Genomic DNA, 24,642 nt, shown 5'->3' with positions numbered 1-24,642 from the left:
AGGAGAGTAAACGTCTGGTTGTTCTAGGAGTGAAAGATTCACCCATCTGCTGGGGTTCCAAGTCAGTTGGATGCTTAAGATTACATTCCAGTGGGAATCTAACTGAATCGGTCCTAACTTCTAGCCATTCTCATCCTGGCTTGAACCTAAAGGGCTCCTTAGAATTGGGGGGCCCCAGAAGGCTGGGAAGTCCCCAGGCAGAGGAAGTGGGCACTCAATTTCTCATGAGTGTAGCACCTTAGCCACTGTCACAAGAGAGCACTCCCATGAATCAGGAGTTATTAGGAAGGTCACGTTTATGACACACTTCTGGATTGGATGGCCCTGGGACAATGTGGCAGCATTTATACTCACACTCCACTGGGCCAGTGTCCATCCTCTGCTTCAGCTACTTTCTCCTGCCTTTCATAATCAGGTTGGATGAGGATAGAAAACTCAGTGGCTTCCTGGGCACATGCATCAGAGAGCAATCATAATGCATCCCTGGTTCGGTTCAACTCAGCAGGTATCAATCAAACTGCCACAGTGCATCAAGCTCTGTGCCAGGGTGGTGGGGTACAGGAACAAGCAGATGGATCTTTCAGCCTCAGGAGCTCAAGGTAAAGAGGAAGAGGAACGAGACAGAGGCTTGTCAGAGGGGATAATAGAGACACCGATGACGCTTAGTGGGGTCCAGGGAAGAGACTCCTTACACTCGGGAGAGAGCCGAGGAAAGCTTCTGGAGGAGGTGGCAGGCCACGTAGGCTTTAGAGGTGGGTAGGGGTTTATTAGGCAGAGATTCCAAGAAAGGGGGATTTGTATGAACAAAGGCATGAAAACAAAAAGTGCGAAGCATCCTTGAGAAATGGTAGGGAGTTTGCTAGGACTGAGGGTGGTGAGGACATGCAGGCCTGTGTCAGTTAGGGACCTGGCAGGAAACAGATGGCGCACTTACTCAAAAGGGTTTCACCCAGCAGAATTTAATCAAGGGACTATTTATAGAGTTAGGCAGGATTGAGGGACTCAGAAAGGGATGGTGAGGCACCCAGGGACGAGTAGCCAGGGGAGGCTATTAATTCCCATAGGCCTGAGTGGGCAGGTGGAGGAAACAGTATTACATTAGCACAGTCCCGAGGCAGGGACCAAATAACAAGACCTAAATGGCCACAGAGGAACAGCTACTGCCAGAGCTTGGTGAGGCAGGGAAAGAACAGAGACCCCAACCTCCCTCTCTTTCCACCTTTAGGACCTGCAGCCAGTGTTTCTCCTTGGCTAAACCCAGCCAATGCCAGAGAGCAGGGAACCCTGAGTCAGCCCCCTGCACACAGAGCAGGACAAGGAAGGACAGAGGGAACCTGGGGGAAACTGGCCCAGACCAGTGCCATGCTGAAAGGTTTTCTCAGGACATGGATAAGAAGTATTGGAAAGATACAAAGTCTATGAACACAGCAGAGAAGTAATTTCGATGAGGCCTGGTGATCTGGTGGCTGCCACTTACGGGCACTATGGGAAGCGGGAGCTAACAATGGCTCCCATGAGCTCTGTGGCTGTCTCCTAACATGACTCCTCTCCTGCCCTTGCCCCTTCCCACAAGCCTGTCCCCTTGGTCACCACATCTAGAGGGCTTTGCCAGGTGGGCTGAGTGGTTGATAGCACCCAGAATACCCGTGACCCCTTCTCTGTCTCTGTACCTATCATTTAGGACTCTTCTAATTGTAATAGAAAACCTGGTTCAAATAGGCTTAAGCCAGTAAGGTTAGGGGTGACGTAGAGAATTTATGGCTTAAATAAGAGTCCAGCAATAAAAACTGGCTTCAGGCACAGCTGGACTCAGGGGTCCAGACAGTATCATCTGGACTGGTTCTTTCTTTACCCGAGTCTCTGCACTCCTGTGCTGTTTCCATTCCCAGGCAAGATGTCTCCCTTTTGGAGAGACAGCTGCCAGCACAGCTCCCAGTTCCACACCCAGCAGGAAAGAGAAAGGTTCTGATCCCTATCTGCTCAAACCAGATTCCTGGGCCTTAGCCCGAGGTTCACTCAGCCCTAATTGGGTCATAGCCCCATTCCTCAATATGGTCTTGCGATTAAAGGAATGTGATGATTGACTGGCCTGACCAAAGCCACTCCCTCATCCTACCCTGTCCCCCCAAACTTCTGAACTGGCTACAGGTTCGGCTCCACCTGAGGCAGACTGAGTGATGGGGATTGTGCCTTTCACAGCAGGGGTGACGATTATGGGTGGTAATGACAACAAAGTCTTTACCTTCTACCTGTTGTGCTCCTGTGCTGTTTCCTGAAAGCAGCTAATACACGCTCAGGTTAAGGTTAATAAAGGTTAATAAAGTTTAAACTTTATTTAGGTCATAGGGTTACACAAACCACTGAAGTTGTTTAGTTACTGCCACATAGTTTGAGATTAATTCAACTTAGACAGAAAAAATGTTAAAGTCTGAGAGAAGGTGTCTTAGTCTGTTTGAGCTGCTATAACAAAATGTCATAGACTGACAGCTTAATAAACAGCAGAAATTTTTCACAATCCTGGAGTCTGGGAAATCCAGGATCAAGGTGTGAGCAGAGTCAGTGTCTGATGAGAGCCCACTTTCTGGTTCATGGGTGATGTGTTCTAGCTATGTCTTCACCTGGTAAAAGGGATAGGCAGTTATTGATATGCACGAAACTTGAGTCACTCTCAAAGGCATTATACACAGTGAAAGAAGCCAGTCTCCAAGGTTATGTAGAATATGATTCCATCTAGATGATAGTCTCAAAAAGATAAAACTGTAGTGATGGAGAACAGATCCTCGGATGCTAGAGTTAGGAATAGGGAGAAGGTGTGATTATAAAGGTAGAGTTTTTTGGGGGGTGACGAAACTATTCTATATTCTAGTTTTGATGGTGGTTATAAGAATTTTAACACATATTAAAAAACATAGAACTGTACACTTAAAAAGGCAGTTTTACTGTTTGATAAATACACTTAAACACGCACCCCTTAAGAGTCAGTCCATACACATCCAGCATTTGCAAGAGGTGGTCTGTTCAATGATGAGGAATTCTTGTTTTCTGGTGTTTCCTTATACTTGCAAAGAACAAAGCTTCTAGTGGCCTGTTGCTATCCCTAGTTCCCACTGAGGATATCTGACTTAATTGTTTTGGTACTGTTGGGCATGGAAGGTACAGGAACTTCTTAACCGGACATCTGCTGGGCCAGCTAGGGCCTCCCTGGTTCTCTGGCTTGGGGACACATGTGCCACATGGGTTATAGAGAAGATTGGGAAGGCTTTCCAATGCCCTTGAGCTGAGTTTTGAAGTAGCCAAAATAGTAATAGGTAAATGGGAGAGAAGAGGGAGCAACAGCCAAAGCTCAAAGACAGGGGCATGGGCAGAGCTGATGCAGCGGGGCTGGGGTGGGCCCAGGAGCTGGCATGCCACCCTCTGTCAGTGAACCAGGGGAAGGGCTTTCAGCAATTGACTCAGCAGATTTGCATTTTGGAAAGATGGCTCTGGCTTTGGTTTTCAGAACAAATTGGCAGAGACCAAGATTGGAAGCAGGAAGAGCTTTACAAAGTTGATAAAATAGTCTTCATGAGAAACGAGGCAGCCCTGAACCAAGGCAATGTCAGTGAGGATGGAGGCGAGAGAGACAGATTTGAAAGTGATTTGGCCAGTAAAATCAGCAGAACTTGGTATGGGGCAGGAGACATAGGGTCATCTGGAATGTCTCCCCGGGGTACCACATTGGGCCCAAAGTGTTCCTGTGGGGTCTTAGGCACATCACATCACACACTTGTGCCTCTTCTGAAAATGGGATTACTTCGTAGAGTTGCTGTGAAGATCAGACAGAGTTCATTACACTTAGCCCAGTGCCTGGTACTTAGTAAGCCTTCAAAAAATGTTTTCAGATAACACAATTTAGGGATATATATATTTATTATTTGATAAGTCACCCCCAGATCTAGAGGCTTAATGTAACAACCATCATATCATTATTGCTCATGGTTCTGAAGACTGGCTGGGTTCACATAGACAATTCTCACACCTAGGGCTGAGGCTATCAAAAGGCCATGGTTGTCTGCTACCTGGGTTGGAATGATTCAAACAGCTGGGGCTCCTTGATCCCCTCTCTGTCTGTTTGTCTCCCCCCACTCTATTCCCCCACCCCACCCCACCTCGGTCACTGAATTTCCCATTTTGTCTCTCCAACATGGTGTATTCAGGGGAGCCGGATGTAGGATGACTCAGGGCTTCAGCATGAGCGTTCTAAGAAGAGAAACAAGCAGAAACCAGCGCTTTCTAGCTTAGCTTGGACTCCATGTAGCCTCAGTACTGCTGCCTCTGTCTATCAAGGTCGTCACAGAGGTCTACCCAGGTTCAGGAGGAGGGGACAGAGATCCATTTACTGATGGGAAGATTATCTAATATTCTGTGGAACTATTTTTAAACCACCAGGGGAGCCAGATGAAAAGACTGAGGGTATTTGGGGGTGGGGGTGGCACAGAAAAAAAAAAATTATTTTTCCCCGTTGGAGCCCATATTGAGGCATATATTCAGGTATAGATTTCCAGAACGTAAGTATATATTGAGTTTCTTTTTGGAAGACAGAATGAGGAAGGAGGTAGAGGTGGAAATTGAGTCTATAAGAGCAGATGGGGTTGCCCTGGGAGAGTGTGCAAGCCAAGAAGAGGGCAGAAGATGAAACCCTTGGTGGACATCAACATTGATGTGGAGAAAAATGTCAAAAGCTAGAGAGACGAGAGCTTACTCAGCCTGGCTCAGTTCCTCCAGATGGCCATCTGGGTCTCAGCATCCTTGTGGCCAAAAGAAGACTTAGCAAGACTGCACCTTTGGTTGCCCAGACTCAATGTCTTCTCCTTGCTCTCCCAGCAGACTGCTGACAGTCAGAATCACCTCCTTGGCCCCAAGGCAAGGCTGTGTCACACACGGGTGTGGGATCTGATTACTTCTACCCTGTGCATTTCTAGGGTGGGACAAGGAGTTAGATCCTTTGCCCTCCTCTGAGTCAGGCATTTTCCCTGCAGTGAAGGAGTCTCTGTGCAGGTCATTTGGAAAGTTCTTCCTCTCTAACCACTTCAGAATGTCCTTTGGAATTCAAGCCACATCCCAGTAGTTAGCCATAGTACCAGATCTTTTAGAGAACCACATTGGTGCCAAGACTAACCTGGTTCCCTTTTTTGTGAGTTGCCATAGGAAAAGAGGAAAGGAGCTGCAATCTGTGATAGAGCAGGTTCCCAAACAGATGTGTGTGACTTCAGAGTGGAGCTCCTCACCCATGGCATCCATCCAAAAGACACCAGTGGGAACTTACCAGGAACAGACTTGAACATTGACAGCTGAATACAATATATCCCAGCTGGCTCCTGACAGATTGCCCTAGAGTCTGGTTTGTTTTGAGCAAGCATTTGAAATAAAATGGGGCTTGCCGTGGGGACATGGCAGAGTCAGAATGGCTTCTCTCGACCTCCCTTTCTTTCTGGGAAACAAGTGAATTAATGAACTGACTCATACTCCCTGTCACCAGTCTCTGAAATAATCCCCCCTTTATCATCTCACCAAACCTTTTCCTGACCCAAATCATGGACCTGGATTCGCATTCATCTTTTGCCTTCAGTCTCTCCCACTCCTGGTGAAGTTCCTTTTCCATTTTCCAATCCCATGGACTTCACTGCTTGATTTTACAATTCTAATTGATCCTAAACACCTCAGCAGTGTTTATCTCCAGTCTAGGCCTGCCCTTACGCAAACCTGTTCAGTGGCTACTCGTTATCTGTACTAATAGCTAATCTTTGTATATTGTTTATAGTTTGATACTTCGTTCATCGTCATTTAATCCTCACAATGACCCTTTTCACACGGAAGGGAATTAAGGGTCAGAGATGTATAAATTCTCCTTGGAATTCATGGCCTTTCCTGGTATGAACCAAGTGATGTTTCTAGTCTTAGTTTCCTAAACCACCCTTCAGGCAAACTATTGACTGACACATGTCTTCCTGGAGGGAATAGAACTTTAAGGTCAGGGAGACCTGAGCTGGTTGCATCACCCTGGCTAAGTTTCCTAACCTCACTTCCATTATTTTTTTTTAATCTATAAATTACAGGCTAGATAAGATTTGACAATTAAATGCAACAATACATTATGAAGTGTTTGGGGCAGTGGACACTTGACACATGTTAGTTTCTTCTCCCCCAGTCCCCTGTGTCTTTGGGCCTTCTCCCCACGCTCTTCCTTCCCTCCTCTGTGGTCCCTGGTCAAGTCCTGCTTTCACAATAGAGGTACATCTGAAATTCTGCCTTTCTTAATCCTGACTAATGGGAATTTCAAGGATACCCTTGAACTCCAGAAATTTTAGGATAGTCATTCTTATAGATAAGCACGTTCTCTGTTATCGCCCGTATGTCCTGCCCTGCCCTGCCCTGCCCTGCCTACTAGAATATAAATTCTTAGTGGCGGGAGCAGCAACTTCTCTTTGACCTCACCACCTTGCTATGGTGCTGGCACAAATAAGTCTCCCAGATGACATTTGAAAGATTGAGTTGAGGGTGGCGCCTGTGGCTCAACGGAGTAGGGCACCAGCCCCATAAGCCAGAGGTGGTGGGTTCAAGCCTAGCCCTGGACAAAAACTGCAAAAAAAAAAAAAAATTAAAAAATTAAAAAAAAAAAAGAAAGAAAGAAAGATTGGGTTGAGACCACAGGAGGCTTGGTGTGTTCATCGTGCACACTTCCCGATGGCTGTGATACTTGCTTTCAAATTTGCTTTCAGCTGAAGCCTGGTTGTTTTCCCTGTTCTGTTATTCTGTACCAAAATGAAAGACAATATCCCAGGAAGAAATTGGCTAGTGGAGGGATTTGGGATGACCTCACAGAATGTAACAATTGTTTTTAAGCTTTTGTTTAACATTTTAAAAATTTGGTTAGTTACACACACAGACCCAGATTCCTAGTTTCTCTTAAGAAAGTGAGAAGACGAGGCCACTCTGGCCCCTCATTTCCATATGACAGTGCTCGGCTGGAGCTGTCAGGACCATCACAGACCCCACAGGCCTGCTTGCCTGACTACTACTGCCCTGACCCCTGTAGCCTTGAGTGTTTGCAATCTCTGATGTCAGTTGTGAAAATCATTGAAATGTATTTAAACTCTAAAAACAGAGTTGTTCCTCTTTTTGATTTTAGGACAGTTGACCAAGGGGTGTTATTTCCCAGAGTGGTGAAAACATTCTTCTATTACCTGTTTGTAAAATGTCTTTGTGCTCTCGGTCTGCAGACATCTTTCACTTGTTTGGAATCTGGAGTGGTGTAGACTTTATGCCCTGGTCCAGCTCCAGCCACCTGTCTATGTGCTATCTGTGGCTTCTTTCAGATGCAAGGGCTATCACTCCCATTCTGCCCATCTGGGTGGAGTGAAAAAGGCCAGGTCGAGTCACTTTGCTGTCTCTGTGGCCTTTCAGCACAAGTCCCTCCACTCACTGAGGGGAAAGGTAAAAGTGACAGGGAAGGAAGAAAGAAGAAGAGAATTTTCTCACTTTAAGATTTCTCACATTTAAGACCTTAAGTCTCCAAGTCAAGTATCACTCCTTCTTGGTGTATTACAAAATTAAGACACAAAGGGGCTTTTATTTATCCTGCATCCCAAAGCTAGAAAATACATGAAGAGTGGAGTTTGGGCCCAGTTGTATCTCACTTGCGACATGTTTTCCCAATATTCTGTCTGCCTTAGGATCTTCAAGCTTTCCTGTGGGTTTCAATGACTGATATTCACACAACTGTTCCTTAATTTCAAGACAATTACTAGCTGAACTGAAATAAAACTTTAGTTGCTACCTGCTCTAAATAGAAGATTCTGTTCAACCGCCCACTGGGAGTGTGTCTTTAGGCCTCCAAATTTTACACCATAAATAACGCTATAATTTGAATGATCTATAAGGAAATGAGAATGAATAAGAATAATAGATAAATACATTCTAAAGTAAGAATAACGCATGACATTGGTTTAGGTCGTAAAGTGCTTCTTACGTACTTTTTCTCGTTTGGTTCTCATGACAGTTTCAAGACACCGTCACTGAAGTTTTTAGATAATAAAAAAGCAAAAGGATGAAATGACATAGCTAAGTAGGTATGTAGAAGAAATGGAATTAGAATCCAGATTCTTGACTCTTCTTTCCATAATCTGATCCTGCTTAGTTTTTACCTACACCAGAGAATGAGTTAATTTTGAGAGCTCTATTCTCTCTACTTTTCCTGATGTTATTATCATCTGTCGTTATCATTCAGTTTTAACACTTACTGAGACTTCCTCCAGGCCAGAGGCAGGGCTGTATCCTCTGCATTCATTACTTCACTTACTGCTTTTGACACCTATGTGACATAGGTACTTTTTATAACCCCCCTTCAACTGATGAGGCTATTGATGCTTTGAGGGGTTAAGTAGCTTACTTAAGGTTGCACCACTAGTAATTGGTTGAGTAAGCTCAACTCCAAATCTGGGTGACTCATAGAAATTTCTGCTATGTCTTTTCCTTTACCTAGATTGTAAACCACATGGGAACCAGGACCATGTTTCCTCCACAGAGGTTAGCAAAATACTTGTATACAGCTACTCAAGTCTTTTATAACTGCTTTTTCTAGGCCAACAGTTTTTATTTTTTCTTTTCCTATAAGGATCATACTGTTCTTACAATAATCCTGGTTTTCCATTGGCCTTTTTGATTCATTTTTATACACAATAATTGAAAATTAAGCTCTCAAGCATCTCCTTTGTGGGCTATGAACCACAATCTGTAATCACAACTTTTCTTAAGTTGATCATCTTCTTTTGAGCTGCTAATAAACATGTCTGGCTTCATTTGGGTTTTCAAGTTGTTATCTCCAGATGGTGAGACTTTCAGATCTGATAAGCTCAAACACATCCTACTAAGTGGAAGTTTGAATGGAATGCCACATCCTTGGCAGTCTTTGTGCTGTTAGTACAATGAGGAAAAGAAAAAAGTTGCCTTATGTTCTTGTCATCTCTCCTACTTTATGAAAAAGACATCAGTTGTCAACCTATTGGATGGAAATGAATCACATTTATTATTATTATTATCTACTTTCTATATTCCCAATTTAGAATTGAGAATTGGGAATATAGAAAAAAAAAAATGGTTCATTTACTTTCTGCCTCCAGATTTGCCTGTTCTGGACATTTCATATAAATGGAATCATATAATATGTGGCCTTTGTGTGGGGTTTATTTTACTTAATGATAATGTGTTCAAGGCTTATCCATGCCATAACCTGTATTACTACTTTATTCCTTTTTGTAGCTGAGTAATATTCCATTGGATATACAACACTATCCAATAATAAGTTGATGGAGATTTAGATTGTTTGTACGTTGGGGCTATTATAAATAATGTTGCTATGAACATTTCCTAGAAAAGTTTTTCTGTGAGGACATGTTTTTATTTCTGTTGGGTATATATCTAGAATAGAATTGTTGGGTCATATGGTAACTCTATGTTTAGCTTTTTAAGGAGCTGCCAAATAATTTTCCACGGAGTTTGCACCATGTTACATTCCCACCAACAATCTGGATATATTCCAGTGTCTTCACATCTTCACCAATACATGTAATTTTCTGGGTCTTGTGGGCTTTTTTTTTAAGTAGCCATCTTAATGAGTAGGAAGTGGTGTCTCATTGTGGTTTTGATTTATGTTTTCCTAATGACTATATGATGTTGGACATCTTTTCATGTGCTCGTTGCCCATTTGCATGTCTTCTTTGAATGGCCATTCAAATCCTTTGCCTATTTTATTTATTTATTTTTTTTTTGTAGAGACAGAGTCTCACTGTACCACCCTCGGTAGAGTGCCGTGGCGTCACACAGCTCACAGCAACCTCTAACTCTCGGGCTTAGAGCGATTCTCTTGCCTCAGCTTCCCGAGTAGCTGGGACTACAGGCGCCCGCCACAACGCCCGGCTACTTTTTTTGTTGCAGTTTGGCCGGGGCTGGGTTTGAACCCGCCACCCTCGGCATATGGGGCCGGCGCCCTACTCACTGAGCCACAGGTGCCGCCCTGGCCTACTCTTGACACCATCCTAGTCCTGGTCACAGCTTCCTTTCATTACTTGGTAAAGAAAACTAATGCCTTGATTAATTGGAATTTCCCTGAAGTACTCTGGGGCTTATAAACAATTCCATGGAAATCCTAGGTAGGCACCTATTTGTGTTTACTCTGGAGCCTTCCCCAGCCATCTCTCCTTCGCCCTCCTCTCCCTCTCCTTCTCCTCCCGCAGCTTGCTACTTCTACCTTCCATTGTTCATTGTTGCCCCACTGATTCCTGCCTCTGCTGGGTTGGATCTCTGATCGGCCCTCATTTGAGGGAATGGGTCTTTTATTATCCATTTTTATATCTTCACTCCACTCCTGGACCCAACACAAACAGTAAATATTTGAAGAATTTAATTAGGTTATTGAATCACTTTGGAAATTGTTTCAGAAGACACCAAAAAAATTTTAAAGGCCTTTTCTTCTAGTATTACTTTTATTTCAGTGATATCAAGTGGTATCTGTATTCCACTTAACAAACAGAACATTTGTGGTTGTCTTGTGTATTATAATTTTAACTCTGACATTTATATATATATATATATATATATATATTTTTTTTTTTTTTTTTTTTCTTTTTTGGTAGAGACAGAGTCTTACTTTATCACCCTCGGTAGAGTGCCGTGGCGTTACAGAGCTCACAGCAACCTCCAGTTCCTGGGCTTAGGTGATTCTCTTGCCTCAGCCTCCCAAGTAGCTGGGATTACAGGCACCCACCACAATACCCGGCTATTTTTTTGTTGTTGCAGTTTGGCCAGGGCCGGGTTTGAACCCGCCACCCTCGGTATATGGGGCCAGTGCACTACTCACTGAGCCAGAGGCGCCGCCCAACTCTGACATTTTTAATTCATAATTTAAAGAATAAAAGTAAACATTTCTCTACCAAAATAAATGCAGCTGACTGAGGGAAGAATTTTGTAAATTTAGTGAGTTACACTGAAAATATTTTATATTAATTTCTCCCCTCAACTTCTAACCCTACTGCTTTTTACCTCTGTAACCATGGCTTACCTGCCAGACCCAAAACTGATTTAAGTGTTTCATGAAAAAAAAGAATTTGTAAACAGTATAGAGCCTATAACAATAGCAAACATTTATTAGCTGTACTTACTGTGTGAGCCAGGTTCTTTTTATTCTAAGCATTTTACATACTATCTCGTTGTTAAACGTCCTAATGCTTCCATGGGGTTGATAATTTATTATTCCTATTGTTATAAATAAGGAAACAAAGACACAGATTGAAGGCTAAGTATTTGCCCAAGATTACCCAGCTAATAAAGTCGTAAGGCCAGAATGTGAACAGTCTGCCCACAGAGCCTCACTCCTGAAGAGCTGCTGCTGAATGAGTTTCTTCCTTCAAAATGCCTTGTGATTTGACATGCCTTTGTTTCATCATGAATATTAAAGGCTCTTTGATTATTCACTACTCTCATCCATAGTTCCCCATTCATCAATAATCGTTAGCTAATTGATTCCATGATCTTACATGGGAGTGCTTAGAAAAGCAATGATTACTTTAATCTAAAATGTCCTTGATATAACAAGAGCTTTCCTACATATTGTGTAACTCGCACTGTTAACCTGCGTTAACTCGATTATCCATCTTAAAAGGGACATATTACAAAGGGTAAGGAATAAATAATTGATGATGGTGTCACATCTAGTAATACGGTAGTTGAGCAAATAAAGTTGAATTCTCCTACCATCTCTAATATGTAGAAATATAACACTCCCCTACAAAGTATTATAGGGTTGAGCCCAAACTAAAAAGAAGTGAAGGAACATCCCCATGTGCCAGATATAAAAAGGGAACTCAAAGCCAGAAATATAAACAAGAGCTGATGCTGGTCTAGACCTATCTCAGTCTGTATTGCATTGCTATAACAGAATACCTGAGACTGAGTAACTTATAAAGATAAGAGGTTTATTTAGCTCATAGTCTGTAGGCTAAGAAATTCAAGGGTCTCCAAAGAAAAGAGGTGGAACTGGGAGAGTCCATGGAAGGCTGGAGTTGGAACGGCCTTAAGGAGGTGTCCTCCTTTTAAGCCCTAGGACGCTGGGCTTAAAGATTAGAAGGAGCAAGTCCAAGTAGAGGTGATAATGGACATACAGAGGCCTTATCCTCTCTATGCCCAGTGTCGGCATTAATATATGTGTCTGTGCTTTCACACTCCTGTCTGGTGAAGAGTTCTGTGCTGTGTCATAACATGATAGAGATAGTCCAAGCTGAAGCAGACATCTGCAAAGAGGCAAAACCCAAGTGCCATCCAGGCTTTATCATATCAGTGAAAATTAATTTAATCTCACCAGAGTGAGAATTCACTACCCCAAGAAAGGCACCAAGCCCTACATGAGGGCTGCACCTTTGTAACCCAAGCACCTCCCTCTAGGCCCCACCTTCAATACCTCCTCCACAGTGGGGATCAGATTTCAAGGTGGATTTTGGTAGAGACAAACAAACCATTTCCAAACCACAGCAAAACCCAATTACAGGCCTGAATAACGAGAGAAAGAGATTTAAATATTCCTAAAGGAAAAAGAGATAGGCTGTTGGCCCATATGAGTGAAAGAAAGAATCAGACCTTCACATAAAGCCTAGAATCACAAAATTAGGCCCTGTCCTTAGAGAGAAGAGTAGAAAAATTCTACTCTATCCACTGACTCAGGAAAGCCTCAAGAAAGCTTACCATTTGTCCATGGATAAAAGTAAGGGGGAAAGAGGGTACCTATGAGAAAACTGAAACCCAGAGTTACACTTCCCTGAGTGCGTGGTCTAAACTTATATCACTATTTAATGCTGACTTCCAAAGCTGAAAAACTTATAGGAAAACTATTCCGGAGGCCTTAAAACTCCTAAGTGCCTAAAACAAAATCAAGTAACCTATAGAGACACTCTCACAACTCAAAAAAGCCAACCCCTCCCCCCAAAAACACCAGCCTAAAATGAAAAATTATAGACTACACAGAAAAGGACACAGCAGAAGAACAGATGTCTCCAAAACTGGAGATGATAACAACAATCTGAAAGAATGTATACTAAATATGTTTTAAATGATTACAGAAAAATGCACGGTCTAATGGGAAATGGAAAAATGATAATGTGACCAGGATACTATAATTCTAATGATGAAACTTGGAGTGGGTTTAAAACTCAGTGGATAAATTAAATATCCAGGAAATGTAGCTGATGTAAGGATTTGTAAACTGCAGGACAGAGCTGAGAAAATCAGTTGAAATGCATCACAGAGAGATAAGGAGAAACATAAAAAGCCCCCAGGTCCTCGTACATTTGGATTCTGAAAAGCATATTTTTTGAAGAGTTTATGTTCAAAGAAGAAATCACAAAAGAAGTTATAAGACATTTAAAATTGAACAACAGTGGAAATACTGTATAATAATTTGTGGGACACCTGGGCAGGATTTAGGAGGAAATGTCTTAAATGCATATATCAAATAAAGAAAACAAAGCTAATGGGCTAAGCAATCAACTCAAAAAGTTAGGAAAAGAACAGAATAAACCTAAAAAAAATTACAAAGAAAGAAATCATTAGAGAAGCAGAAAATAGGGAATGTGGCCTGGAATACTTAATAGCATGTTAAATGAGCTAGACCTACTTGTATTAAAATTAATAAATCTCAAAACATAATGAAAAAAACTCAACTGAATACATCCAAACTGATACCATATAAGTCAGATTTTCAAACACAAATAGCATAATATATTTTAATGAATAGAGACACATGCATAAAAACATGGACAAAAAAGAATGTTCAAAATAGTGATAATAGCTGTGAAGAGGGAAAAAAAAAGATTAGAAATGGGGGAGATAGGACAGACTCTGAACCATAATGATTTATTTGGGGCAAAAAAAGTCTGTAAGAAATTTGGTAAAATGCTAAAGCGGTGGTTCTCAACCTCCTATTCGGTGACCCTTTAAAACAGTTCCTCATGTTGTGGTGACCCCCCAACCATAAAATTATTTTTGTTGCTAGCAACGGCCAGGGTCGGGCGGCATTAGGAAGGTTGAGAACCACTGCGCTAAAGATTTACTCAGTCAGTGACTTTTCAACTGGTGAGCTGGTGCACGCTGATGTGCCATGGGAGATTTTAGGTGTGCCATGAAAATTTTTAAAGATCATTAATTAAATTATTTTTGAAAGAAGTTCAGAGTACAATGAATACATTCTTCTTTTTTACTCTTTTATTTTTTTGTGTGTGTGCTCAACATAATTTAAATGTGCCATGGAAGTTTAACTTACAGGTTCAAGTCAGCCATGATATAAAAAAAGGTTGAAAAACACTGGTCTAGATGGTGGGCTTTCTTTGAAATATTTCAGAGTAATACTATTTTAAAAAATCAACAATTCGGATTCGGTACCTGCAATAGAATTCCAACAAAATTGTCAAGAAATAAAGTTGATGCCAGTATTGCGGGAGGGTTTTACTCTGGGTGGCTAAGTTGTGGGGAGGGAAGTAAAGTAGGTGCGGTGGGCAGTTCTAAGATGATCCCTAAGATTCCCACCCCTTGGCATACATGCCAATAGGATCTCCCTTTAAGTGTGAATATAAAGGGATTTCACTTCTGTAATTAGGTTATGTTATGTGGCAAAGGTGATGGGATTTTGCAAATGTGGTTAGGGTCCCTACTCAGATGATTTTGAGGTTATCAACAAGGAGAGTATCCTGGTTAGGCCAGACTTGATCTGGTGAAGGCCCTTAAAAGAGAGCCTGGGCCCACCTGAGGACATTCTACTGCTGACTCTGGAGAGATGAGCCTCCCTGTGTGAGACAGCCACATGGCAAGGAACAGTGGGGGCCTGTAGGTGCTGAGAGAGCAGCCCCTGTTGATAGCCAGTAAGAAATCAGGGACTTCACTCCTGTAGCCCCAGGGCAGCGAGTCCTGGGAACAACCACAGGAGCTTGGAAGAGAGCCTAAGCTCCAGAAAGGGATGCAGCCTGGCTGACACCTGACTGTAGCCTTGTGAGACCCTGAGCAGAGGACCTAGTGAAGCTGTGCCCAGGTGCCTGACCCACAGAAGTTTTGAGATAATACATGTGTGTTTTTTGAAGCCACTACATTTATGATTTGTTACATAACAATAGAAAACAAATACAGTAGATACATCTACCCTGCTGTGTGAAAACAGTTTGTAAACTGAAGCACTCTACAAACAGTGCTGGTTTTGTTATGGTATTGATTAATCATATTTTATCTGAACCTCTATGATCAATAAACTAGAATCTTACGGTGTGTTACATTTACTATTGTTCAACCTTCTCTTGGAACACAATTTTGATTGAGATCATTAGGCTTTCATTTTAGATAAAATTCCTACAAAAGATCCACAGAAATTGTTTCTAAGCCTATATAACAAGTAAATATGACAGCACCCATCCAATGCTCATGTCTGTGCAAATGTCTCCCCCATTTGGAGTTTGAAATTTGAGACCATGATGTCATGTTGTTGTTTCAAAGGGGTACTGTGGGGTTTACCCCCTTGAAGGAGTAGATGTTCTGAGTATCTGTCATGGTGAAGTGGTGAGTCTTCTGAAAAGAAGTGGGAATTTGAACTTGACCTTTAGAGTATGTAGGAATTGAAGCTATTCCTGGAGAAGGACCAGAAGCACACCTGAAGGCTTTCCGATTGGGATCACCACCAAGAATGAATGAGTTCTGGCATCTTGTTACCTAGTTTACTCTAAGCATGTGACCCTTTATGTTTATTTCCCTCTTGTCATTCCCTAGGTTTTTTTTTTTCTTTTTTTTTTTTTTTTTGTGGTTTTTGGCCGGGACTGGGTTTGAAGCCGCCACCTCTGGCATATGGGACTGGCGCCCTACTCCTTGAGCCACAGGTGCCGCCCCATTCCCTAGGTTTTTCTAAAGTCTCTTTTACACTTTGTAGTCTGGTCTCTGCTGTGCTAGGTGTATTAAGAGAATGGACACTTTGATGCATTGGGTCATGATGTGGTCATAGTGCTAATTGGTGGGAGTTCCCTCAAGGAAAGGCATCTCTGGGAACAAGATGCTTAATAATCAAGATGTTTATTAAAAATACAAAGTAGATTTTCTTTTTTTTTTTTTTTTTTTTTGCAGTTTTTGGCCGGGGGGCTGGGTTTGAACCCACCACCTCCAGTATATGGGGCTGGTGCCCTACTCCTTTGAGCCACAGGCACTGCCCTAGATTTTCTTATTGTTCAAGAGTGTTATGGTTTAAGAAGGTGAGAAGAAGCAAAACCGGCTGATGTTCTGATTTACAGAGATAATGCCAGATCTTTGACCTGACTTTACCAGGTCATGTTTCTCCTTGTGCGCTCTGAGTTGGCTTCACTGCCGTCACCTCATCAGATGCCTTTGTGTCACTGCCACCTGTATCAGCATGCCTTGCCCACATCTCTTTCCTATGTTCTCTACTGATGTATCTTTGTTCATTAAGCATCTCCCCCTCAGTGTCCCATCTAAAAGTGAATTCATCATTCTTCTCCAGAACTACCCAAATCCCACATTGTGGTGGGTATCACCACTCACCATGTTGCCCAAGCTAGATTAGATAACCAGCAGGAATTCCTGGGTGCCGCTCTCTTCCTCATCTCTTACTTTCTCCACTCTTCAGCAGCAGCTCTCACCTGGAATCCCAGCAACGGCTTCCTAATTGGTGTCCCTGCCTGCAGAATTGACTCCTGCTTTTTTTTTTTTTGGTTTTGGGCCGGGGCTAGGTTTGAACACGCCACCTCTGGCATATGGGACCGGCACCCTACTCTTTGAGCCACAGGAGCCACCCTGACTCCTGCTTTCTAATTGACAACTCCTCAGTGGCTTCCCACTGCCTTCAGGGTCAACTTCTAATCCCTAGCTTGGGTAAGGGGTCCTTCACCATCTGCTGCTTCTTACTTGTTCATTTTCCCATCCTCCTACCTAATCACTGGTCATACTGAATTGCTTGAAGGCGTTCAAATGTGCCGCAATTTCCGAACTCCAAGTATTTGCAGTGTTCTTTCTGAAATGTCTTTTCTTTTCTCCTTTTCTTTTTTTTTTTTTTTCCAGTCTTACTAACTCTATCTCCCCTTTTCCCTGGGCCTCTCTACCCTCTTGAAGAGACTTTTACCTCCCTGCTAACTCTCTTACCCTTGTGTTAAAATGGTTTGTCTGTCTCTCAGAGGTGACTCCTTGAGGGCAGAGTGCGTGGTACAGTGTGCCACAATACCTGTTTGTGTAAGTGTTGGACGAACGTTGGATACTTACCAGTGAGTGGAATAATGAACCTACGTCTGCGCAAACAGATGACTCTGCAGATGAACAGGTTTAGGGAGAAATGAAGGATGAAGTAGATAAGCAGTAGCCTCTGCCATTGTCAGAATGGAGCTCTCATTTTTTAAATGTATATTTGGTTGGTTACTTCGCTGTAATAGGGTTGTTTTGCTCACAGTCTGTGCGCCTGGTCCCTTTTAGAGTTCTGAGTCGTTTGCAAGATGACTGCTTTGAGAAAGTAGAGTTGGACAATGAAGCACATTTTGTGCATGAATTTTCTTATTTATTTAGACCAAATAGGCTGAGAGAGTAACTTGAATATTTAATGCCTTCCTAAAAATGCACCATAAATAAGGGAAAGGGAATGACATGATTCCTTCCCTTATCTTGCTCTTGTTTTTATTTGGATTGACAGAAAGGAGGAGGTTTAGGGAGAAGGAAGTAGGAAGGGATGGAGAACATACCCAGAAGAGTGCCCAACCCTTCCTTTTAGATTCCATAATATAACAAGTTCTGATGTCTGACATGGTGGACAAGAGAATATTGTGGATACTCAGAATTCTGGATCATTAGACTGTCAAAACCCTCTAATAGGGACAACTAATTTTTCAAAGCATTGAAAGCACAACTAAGTGGTAATGATGCAGAATAAAAATGCACTCTCTGATTTAGGAGCCACTCCTGAGAGAAGCAACAGTCTCAATGGGCACATAGGTGCTGGCTTAGCCAGAGAGGAACTTGTACTTCCTGTGAACCCAAATCTTTTCCCTAGAGAAACCTGTTAGATCCTCATCAAATCGACTTTCTTCCTGAGTCAGACTAAATTCTTAACTGTGGGTGGTAGACAAAAAGGGAAAGATGACTCAGTGCAGACAATCAGTGCTATTGACAAAACAGTGCAAACCACATTTCCTATTGATAATGGACAGAGTCATCCATGTAGGAAAACATTTCTTATAGCAATAACAAAATTGTGATTTTTACCTCCTCCCTTTCAAATCCTCTAGCACTCTACGTAGTGCTTGGCATATAGTTGGATGTTAACAAATGGTGGTTAACTATTGATTTTATTCAATTTAGATACTACAAAGAATATGCTTAATGCACTTTCTTCCCATACACCTGAAAATGCATCATAGTTCATGCTTGCCTCCTTTAGTTGTTACGAAAAGTCAACAACATTCAACAAAATTGGCAAGAATTGAAGCGTTTAATGGTCAAGAAGCAAGTCCATCCACATGTAAAAAGATGGAGATGTTTAGTGTGGAGGAAATGCTCATGATATAATGGTAAATGAAAAATACTTGAAAAATAAGAAAATACTTGTATGCCACACCATAGATGAACCTTGAAACATTATATGGAGTAAAAGAAGCCAGATACAAAAGACCATGTGTTGTATGGTTCCGTTTATGTGAAATGCCAGATTAGGCAAATCAAAGAAGATGAAAAGTAGGTAAGTGGTGACCAGGAGCCCTTGCAAGGGGAAATGGGGTTTCTTTAGGGGGTGATGGAAATGTTCTGGCACATAGTTAAATTGCTTAAAATAGTGCCTAGCATAATAGTATGGCTAGATAACTACTAACATGATATTTAAAAATATTTTCCTTTTCCAATAATTCTTTATTTAATTAAGCCAAAATTTGTTGGTGTACTGGAGAACTATTCTAGAGCTTTGATTGAAAACACCACTGAAGATTTTAATCTCTTTTCTGCACATTTCCCTAAGCAGGAATAATACTGTTTTCATAAGTCTGAGTCACATGCAATTCAGCTACTCTTCCAGCTTTGTTTTATAACTGAAAAAGTGTGTGTGCATAAGAGTAAGGATCGGTTAAGACTTGGGAAAAAATGGGAGAGGGGAGATGAGATAAGCTGATGTAATGATACTATATGTGACTTTTTGTTTCTTTCTGATTTCTATTATTGCTGCTTTCTGAACAATACTTTTTAAATAAACTTAGAATAAAGAATGAGTCACCTCAGAAACTCTGAGACAAGGCTGTTGGACCGTCAGGTTTTTAAAACAACCAGAGCATGAAGAGATGACATTTTGTGCATCTTCTATTTTAAACTTGCATCTTTGAACTTGAATTTGAAGACTCTCTAGCTGAGGTCTTGGTTGTTCTCCACCTGTGTTTCTTTTCTTGCCTATTTTACCAACATACTTAGGTTTGGCGTGAAAGCTGGAGAAGACTTGTACACTTTCTTTGGAACTGAGAACATGTGATCTCATTTTAAAGTGGAGAAAACAAAGGCTCGGAGGTGATCATAGCATCTGGGGCATTAAAAGGACCTCAACTAACCCAGGGCAACTAATCCTGGACAGCCCTTTCCCCCCCACTTGCCAGTAGGAGAGGTTGAAGTCATGGCCCAGGTTACATACCTCACGAGTGATGGAACCACAAGATGAGCCTGCTTGTCTAACCACAGTGTTCTTCCCCAGCTACCCCTGTCCCTGCTTGGGATTATCTTGCTTGGCAGGAGAAGAAGGAGGCCCAAGAATAGTGTCCTAGGTCCACCGCTGGGGGATTTCAGGGTTCCAGGTGACTACTTTACCTTTGAAATCTTCTTGTTGGCCCTGTGGAAGTCCTATGTAGAATTATACCATTCGGGAAGGTTCTTGACCTTCACCTTCCCTAGTTCTAGGAGTGGCTCTACCAGGTGGGCTGGGCCTGCACATCCTCAGGAAGACGGGTCTTCCCAGAAGCCTTGGGCTTTGGGAACCTCTCCACAGTCCTTAATCCAGTCCAAAGTTCTGACTCTGTTAATGGGTAAGAATGGGTTGTGCCCTGTGAGATCCTGACCTCATCTGGGGACCTGAAATTTCTTCCAGTGATTTTCCTTGTCCTGAATCTGCTGTTTCCGTACTCGTTGGAGACCAAGATAAAGCGCCCCCATTTATAAAGTGTAACTCCTAGGTGAGGTCATTCACCAGCCACTTCTTGTTCTTGAGGGTCTCAGGATAACATTTCTGAATCCCCCAACTGCTTTTCCAGCACTAGGTTGGCATTTCTATTCTTCTTTTCATCAAAAAAAGAAAAGAGAGAAATACTAGAGAGCAATTTCTGGTACTCAGTTTTGAGAAGAGCCTTGATAGAGAGTGTTAATTGCCAAATACAGTAACCTGTTCATTGTGCATGTCACCTTTAATTCTTTCAAACTACCCCACCTGGCAATTCCCATAAAAACCCATGTCTGGCCAAAGGCTGAAAAATAGCAAGTACGTTTCTTTTCTAACTGCCCTGCATTCATTTGGGGGTGGAGATGATTAAAGGCACAGTTAATCATTAGTAATATAAACCCTAAGATCGGGACACATGGGGTTCTTTTGCTACTCAACAGAGTGCTTTTATGGCTGGTTTTTGAGCACAGACACATCTTTATTTTTACATACTGAGCTTCCTTTGACATAGGAGACAAAAATTTCTTAAAGCAATCTAAACAGTATGAGAGAAAATGTTTGTTTTTTAAATCCTTGAGCATTACAGAGTATCCTTACAGCATAATATAGGTATGTTCATATAGAACGGCTGAACACAGGCAGTTTATGCAGCAAGAAGTAAGTGCATCAAGCTTTCAGAATTTACTTAAAATATCTTGATGTTCTTAACCATGCAGGAGTCTCTAACACTAGCTTTTAAAATATGAACCAAATAGGAGATAATAGAGACATTTTGTTTGTCTTTGTCTTAGCTACATTTTGGGACATGTTTATGTGTATATGTTTGTTTCTAAAATGATTTCAGATTGTGCATTGATGATTCAGTAGTGTATCCTGAAATGCATTTAGTACTGTAGCACAAAATAAAGAGATCAAGGCAAAAGTCGAATATGTAGGAAAATAAAATTAAGCTAAGTATAAGGTTATTTTATTTATTTATTTTTTTTGTAGAGACAGAGTCTCACTGTACTGCCCTCGGGTAGAGTGCCGTGGTGTCACACGGTTCACAGCAACCTCTAACTCTTGGGCTTATGCGATTCTCTTGCCTCAGCCTCCCGAGCAGCTGGGACTACAGGCGCCCGCCACAACGCCCTGCTATTTTTCTGTTGCAGTTTGGCCAGGGCTGGGTCTGAACCCGCCACCCTCGGCATATGGGGCCGGCGCCCTACTCACTAAGCCACAGGCGCCGCCTAAGGATAAGGTTATTGTGAAAGACGTATCTTGGGAGGTTCATCTGTTTGGTCTACTAGTGGGCATCAGAAAGATATCTTAATTTAAATGAAATTCTTACTATTGATTATAATTCATATCTCTTGTCATTGCCCAAGAGTTGATAACTGTGCCCAAACAACTCTGGGTTTTCACAAACACGTTATTTTAGCCTGTGAATTTCCATATCTGGTGATATTCTCCTGGAATCTTCCTGACCTTTAGTCATTTCATTTCCAATTAGAGGGTCACCCATCAGGGGATGATGAAAGGAAAAAGATGTAGAAGGCATCCCAACTTATTTATTTCTTGGTTTTAAAAAGGGGCGTGTGTATTGAGGGGAAGGGTGGGTAAGGCCGTTAGATTAAAGAAGAGAATGTGTGATCTTCAGTTATCAAAAGTTCACACAGCTGAAGGATTTCATGTAGGCATCTTGTTAAGGGAAAGCACTCAGAGCATGTACGGCATTTCTTAAAAGTAAATGTGTCCCTACACTCATGTAATCATAAACCTTCTCATACAAGATACACAGGATCAGAAGCTTTGTAAAAAAAATCTCTTGATCAGATAAACTGAACAGGTCGTTATCTAAAAATCACTGAAAGGAATGCAAAGAATTAAAGAGCATTGTTGTTTGATAATGTGGTAAATATATCAAATCAGTAGAATGTTATGCTGCTGTTAAAATGTTATGCTGCATAAAGAGGGAAGAATATTTATCATAAAAATTACCATAACAGGAGCATTTAATATAAAAATATGAGAAAAATTAAAACAGTTATATAAACTATAAAATAAAATATTTCTGTAAGCTGACAAAAAATAAAGGTAATGCGTCAAAACAAAATAGTTATATTGGGGGCGGTGCCTGTGGCTCAAAGGAGTAGGGCGCTGGCCCCATTCAAACCCAGCCCCAGCCAAAAACTACAAAAAAAAAATTATATTGGGTTGACTAAGATGATGTTTTTTTCATACCATTCTTTGTTGTTAGTTGTTACATAATAAATATAATTGATAGGGAAGAAGTGACAACAAAGCTTCCATGTTAAGAGTACTTTTTATAGGGTTGGTGCCTGTGGCTCAAAGGAGTACAGTGCTGCCCCCATATGCCGGGGATGGCGGGTTCAAACCCAGCCCTGGCCAAAAACTACAAAAAAAAAAAAAAAGTACGTTTTACAGATTTACTGAATAATGTGGACTTTATGCTCCCTCTCTTTTAAAATACAACTTTTTTAAAGTCAAAATTTTATAGACTCATGGGAGATTATCTACCATTTTCATTGCATTTTTCTGGTATTATTCCATCAAAATGTGTACAGGAGAACTCAACAGTGTTCTTCTTTTCTTCTTTCCAACTCTCGGTTTTCTTAGGCATTACCATAGGAGTCTTGGTTCGAGAACACAGCAAGCTCTCAAATTTGGAGAAATTCTACTTTGCTTTTCCTGGAGAAATTCTAATGAGGATGCTGAAACTCATCATTTTGCCCTTAATTATATCCAGCATGATTACAGGTACCTTGCAAAATGGGTTTTCTCCATTATTACTTAAAAGCCTTTACCTACATTGTTCTTTTCTAATTATGAGAAAAATCAAAATACACTAGATACCTCCCTGTCCCCCACCCCACTCCTCAACTTGGGTGTGGAGATTTCATTATTCTCAAAGTAGCTTAGCGCTGTCATGCTGTGCCTACAGGACTGCCTGCCATAGCTCCAATCTTCATTCAACCAAGTACGTGATGACTTGGGAGGAAGATGCCATTGTCAGACATACACATAGAATGCTATCTAGGGCACAGAGGAACAAAAAGCACATTTATTTGGTCACAGCAGCATCAGCTAGTGTCCTCAAGAAAAATGTGGTTGTCAGTTTTGCTCAGTTCTCTGTAGGCACTCACTTGTTTCCCACTGCAGCTGTCCCACCCATAACCTCTCTGCAGCTGCCTGCAGGATCCCTCTCCCCTCTACTCCTTACCCACTTCTGCTGCCCCATAGACCTCAGGACTTGCTACATACCTGCCCTTGAAGGCTGGCTGCCATGGGGCCCAGCGGCCAAGTTCTGGGAGAAAAGTTTTAATACAGGTGTGTGCCGTATTTTAAAAGCCTGGTATTTTTTTTTTTTTTTTTTGTAGAGACGGAGTCTCACTTTATGGCCCTCGGTAGAGTGCCGTGGCCTCACACAGCTCACAGCAACCTCCAACTCCTGGGCTTAAGCGATTCTCTTGCCTCAGCCTCCCGAGTAGCTGGGACTACAGGCTCCGCCACAACGCCCAGCTATTTTTTGGTTGCAGTTCAGCCAGGGCCGGGTTCGAACCCGCCACCCTCGGTATATGGGGCCGGCACCTTACCGACTGAGCCACAGGCGCCGTCCCAAAAGCCTGGTATTTTTGTGTGTGTGTGTGTGTGTGTAGAGACAGAGTCTCACTGTACCACCCTCGGTAGCGTGGCGTCACACGGCTCACAGCAACCTCTAACTCTTGGGCTTACGCGATTCTCTTGCCTCAGCCTCCGGAGCAGCTGGGACTAGAGGCGCCCGCCACAACGCCCGGCTATTTTTTTGTTGTTGTTGTTGCAGTTTGGCCGGGGCTGGGTTTGAACCCGCCACGCTCGGCATATGGGGCCGGTGCCCTACTCACTGAGCCACAGGCGCCGCCCAAAGCCTGGTATTTTTAAATTTGAACATGCAATATAGTTAAATTTGAAAATGATATTTTCCTTATTGATCGCGATATTATAGGTTCTTATGAAAACAAGCTAGAGATAGAGATTAAGCTTGTTTACAAAAGTGTGATTCATCTGAGTACAAGTTTCTCTCTGCGTTTTTCATAGTTTCTTGTATTTATCTTGATTCTGACAATTGAAAAAATGTGGCATAACAATCGCTAGTGTTGGCAGTTTGAAATCAAGGTTATATGTAAACATACAGTTAGGGGTCTTCACATACCTTCTGCTAGGACATTTTTCTCTACTGGCACTGAAAGGCCTGGTACTGATCCTTACAGAGTATAGGGCATGAGCTAGGGAAAGGGAGGGTGGGTGTCAGGATCTGCTGCCTCCAGCAACTGCATTGCTTGAAGAGCTGTCACACTGGCCATTGAACTTCCCAAGTGCCAAAGGCCAAACTGAGTCCCTCAGTAGCTTTTTTCTTAAATTTTCTT

The 24,642-nt window shown here is 42.1% G+C and overlaps 1 protein-coding gene across 2 annotated transcripts in view; it reads left to right on the top strand.

The window, feature by feature from the left end:
• SLC1A1 (solute carrier family 1 member 1) overlaps positions 1 to 24,642 on the top strand; it is an 87,725-nt gene that overhangs the window by 16,463 nt on the left and 46,620 nt on the right. Inside the window, exon 2 of one of the 2 annotated variants that reach the window (XM_053573733.1) lies at positions 22,856 to 22,996. The exons of the other annotated variant lie outside the window; for it this stretch is intronic. Within the exon in view, the coding sequence (XP_053429708.1) occupies positions 22,856 to 22,996 (141 nt within the window). The remainder of the gene's footprint in view (positions 1 to 22,855; positions 22,997 to 24,642) is intronic. 2 annotated transcript variants of the gene reach the window in all.

Source organism: Nycticebus coucang, chromosome 2 (genome assembly GCF_027406575.1).
Source record: "Nycticebus coucang isolate mNycCou1 chromosome 2, mNycCou1.pri, whole genome shotgun sequence".
NCBI classification, from domain to species: Eukaryota; Metazoa; Chordata; class Mammalia; order Primates; family Lorisidae; genus Nycticebus; species Nycticebus coucang.
This window is presented reverse-complemented; position numbering and strand designations above follow the sequence as displayed.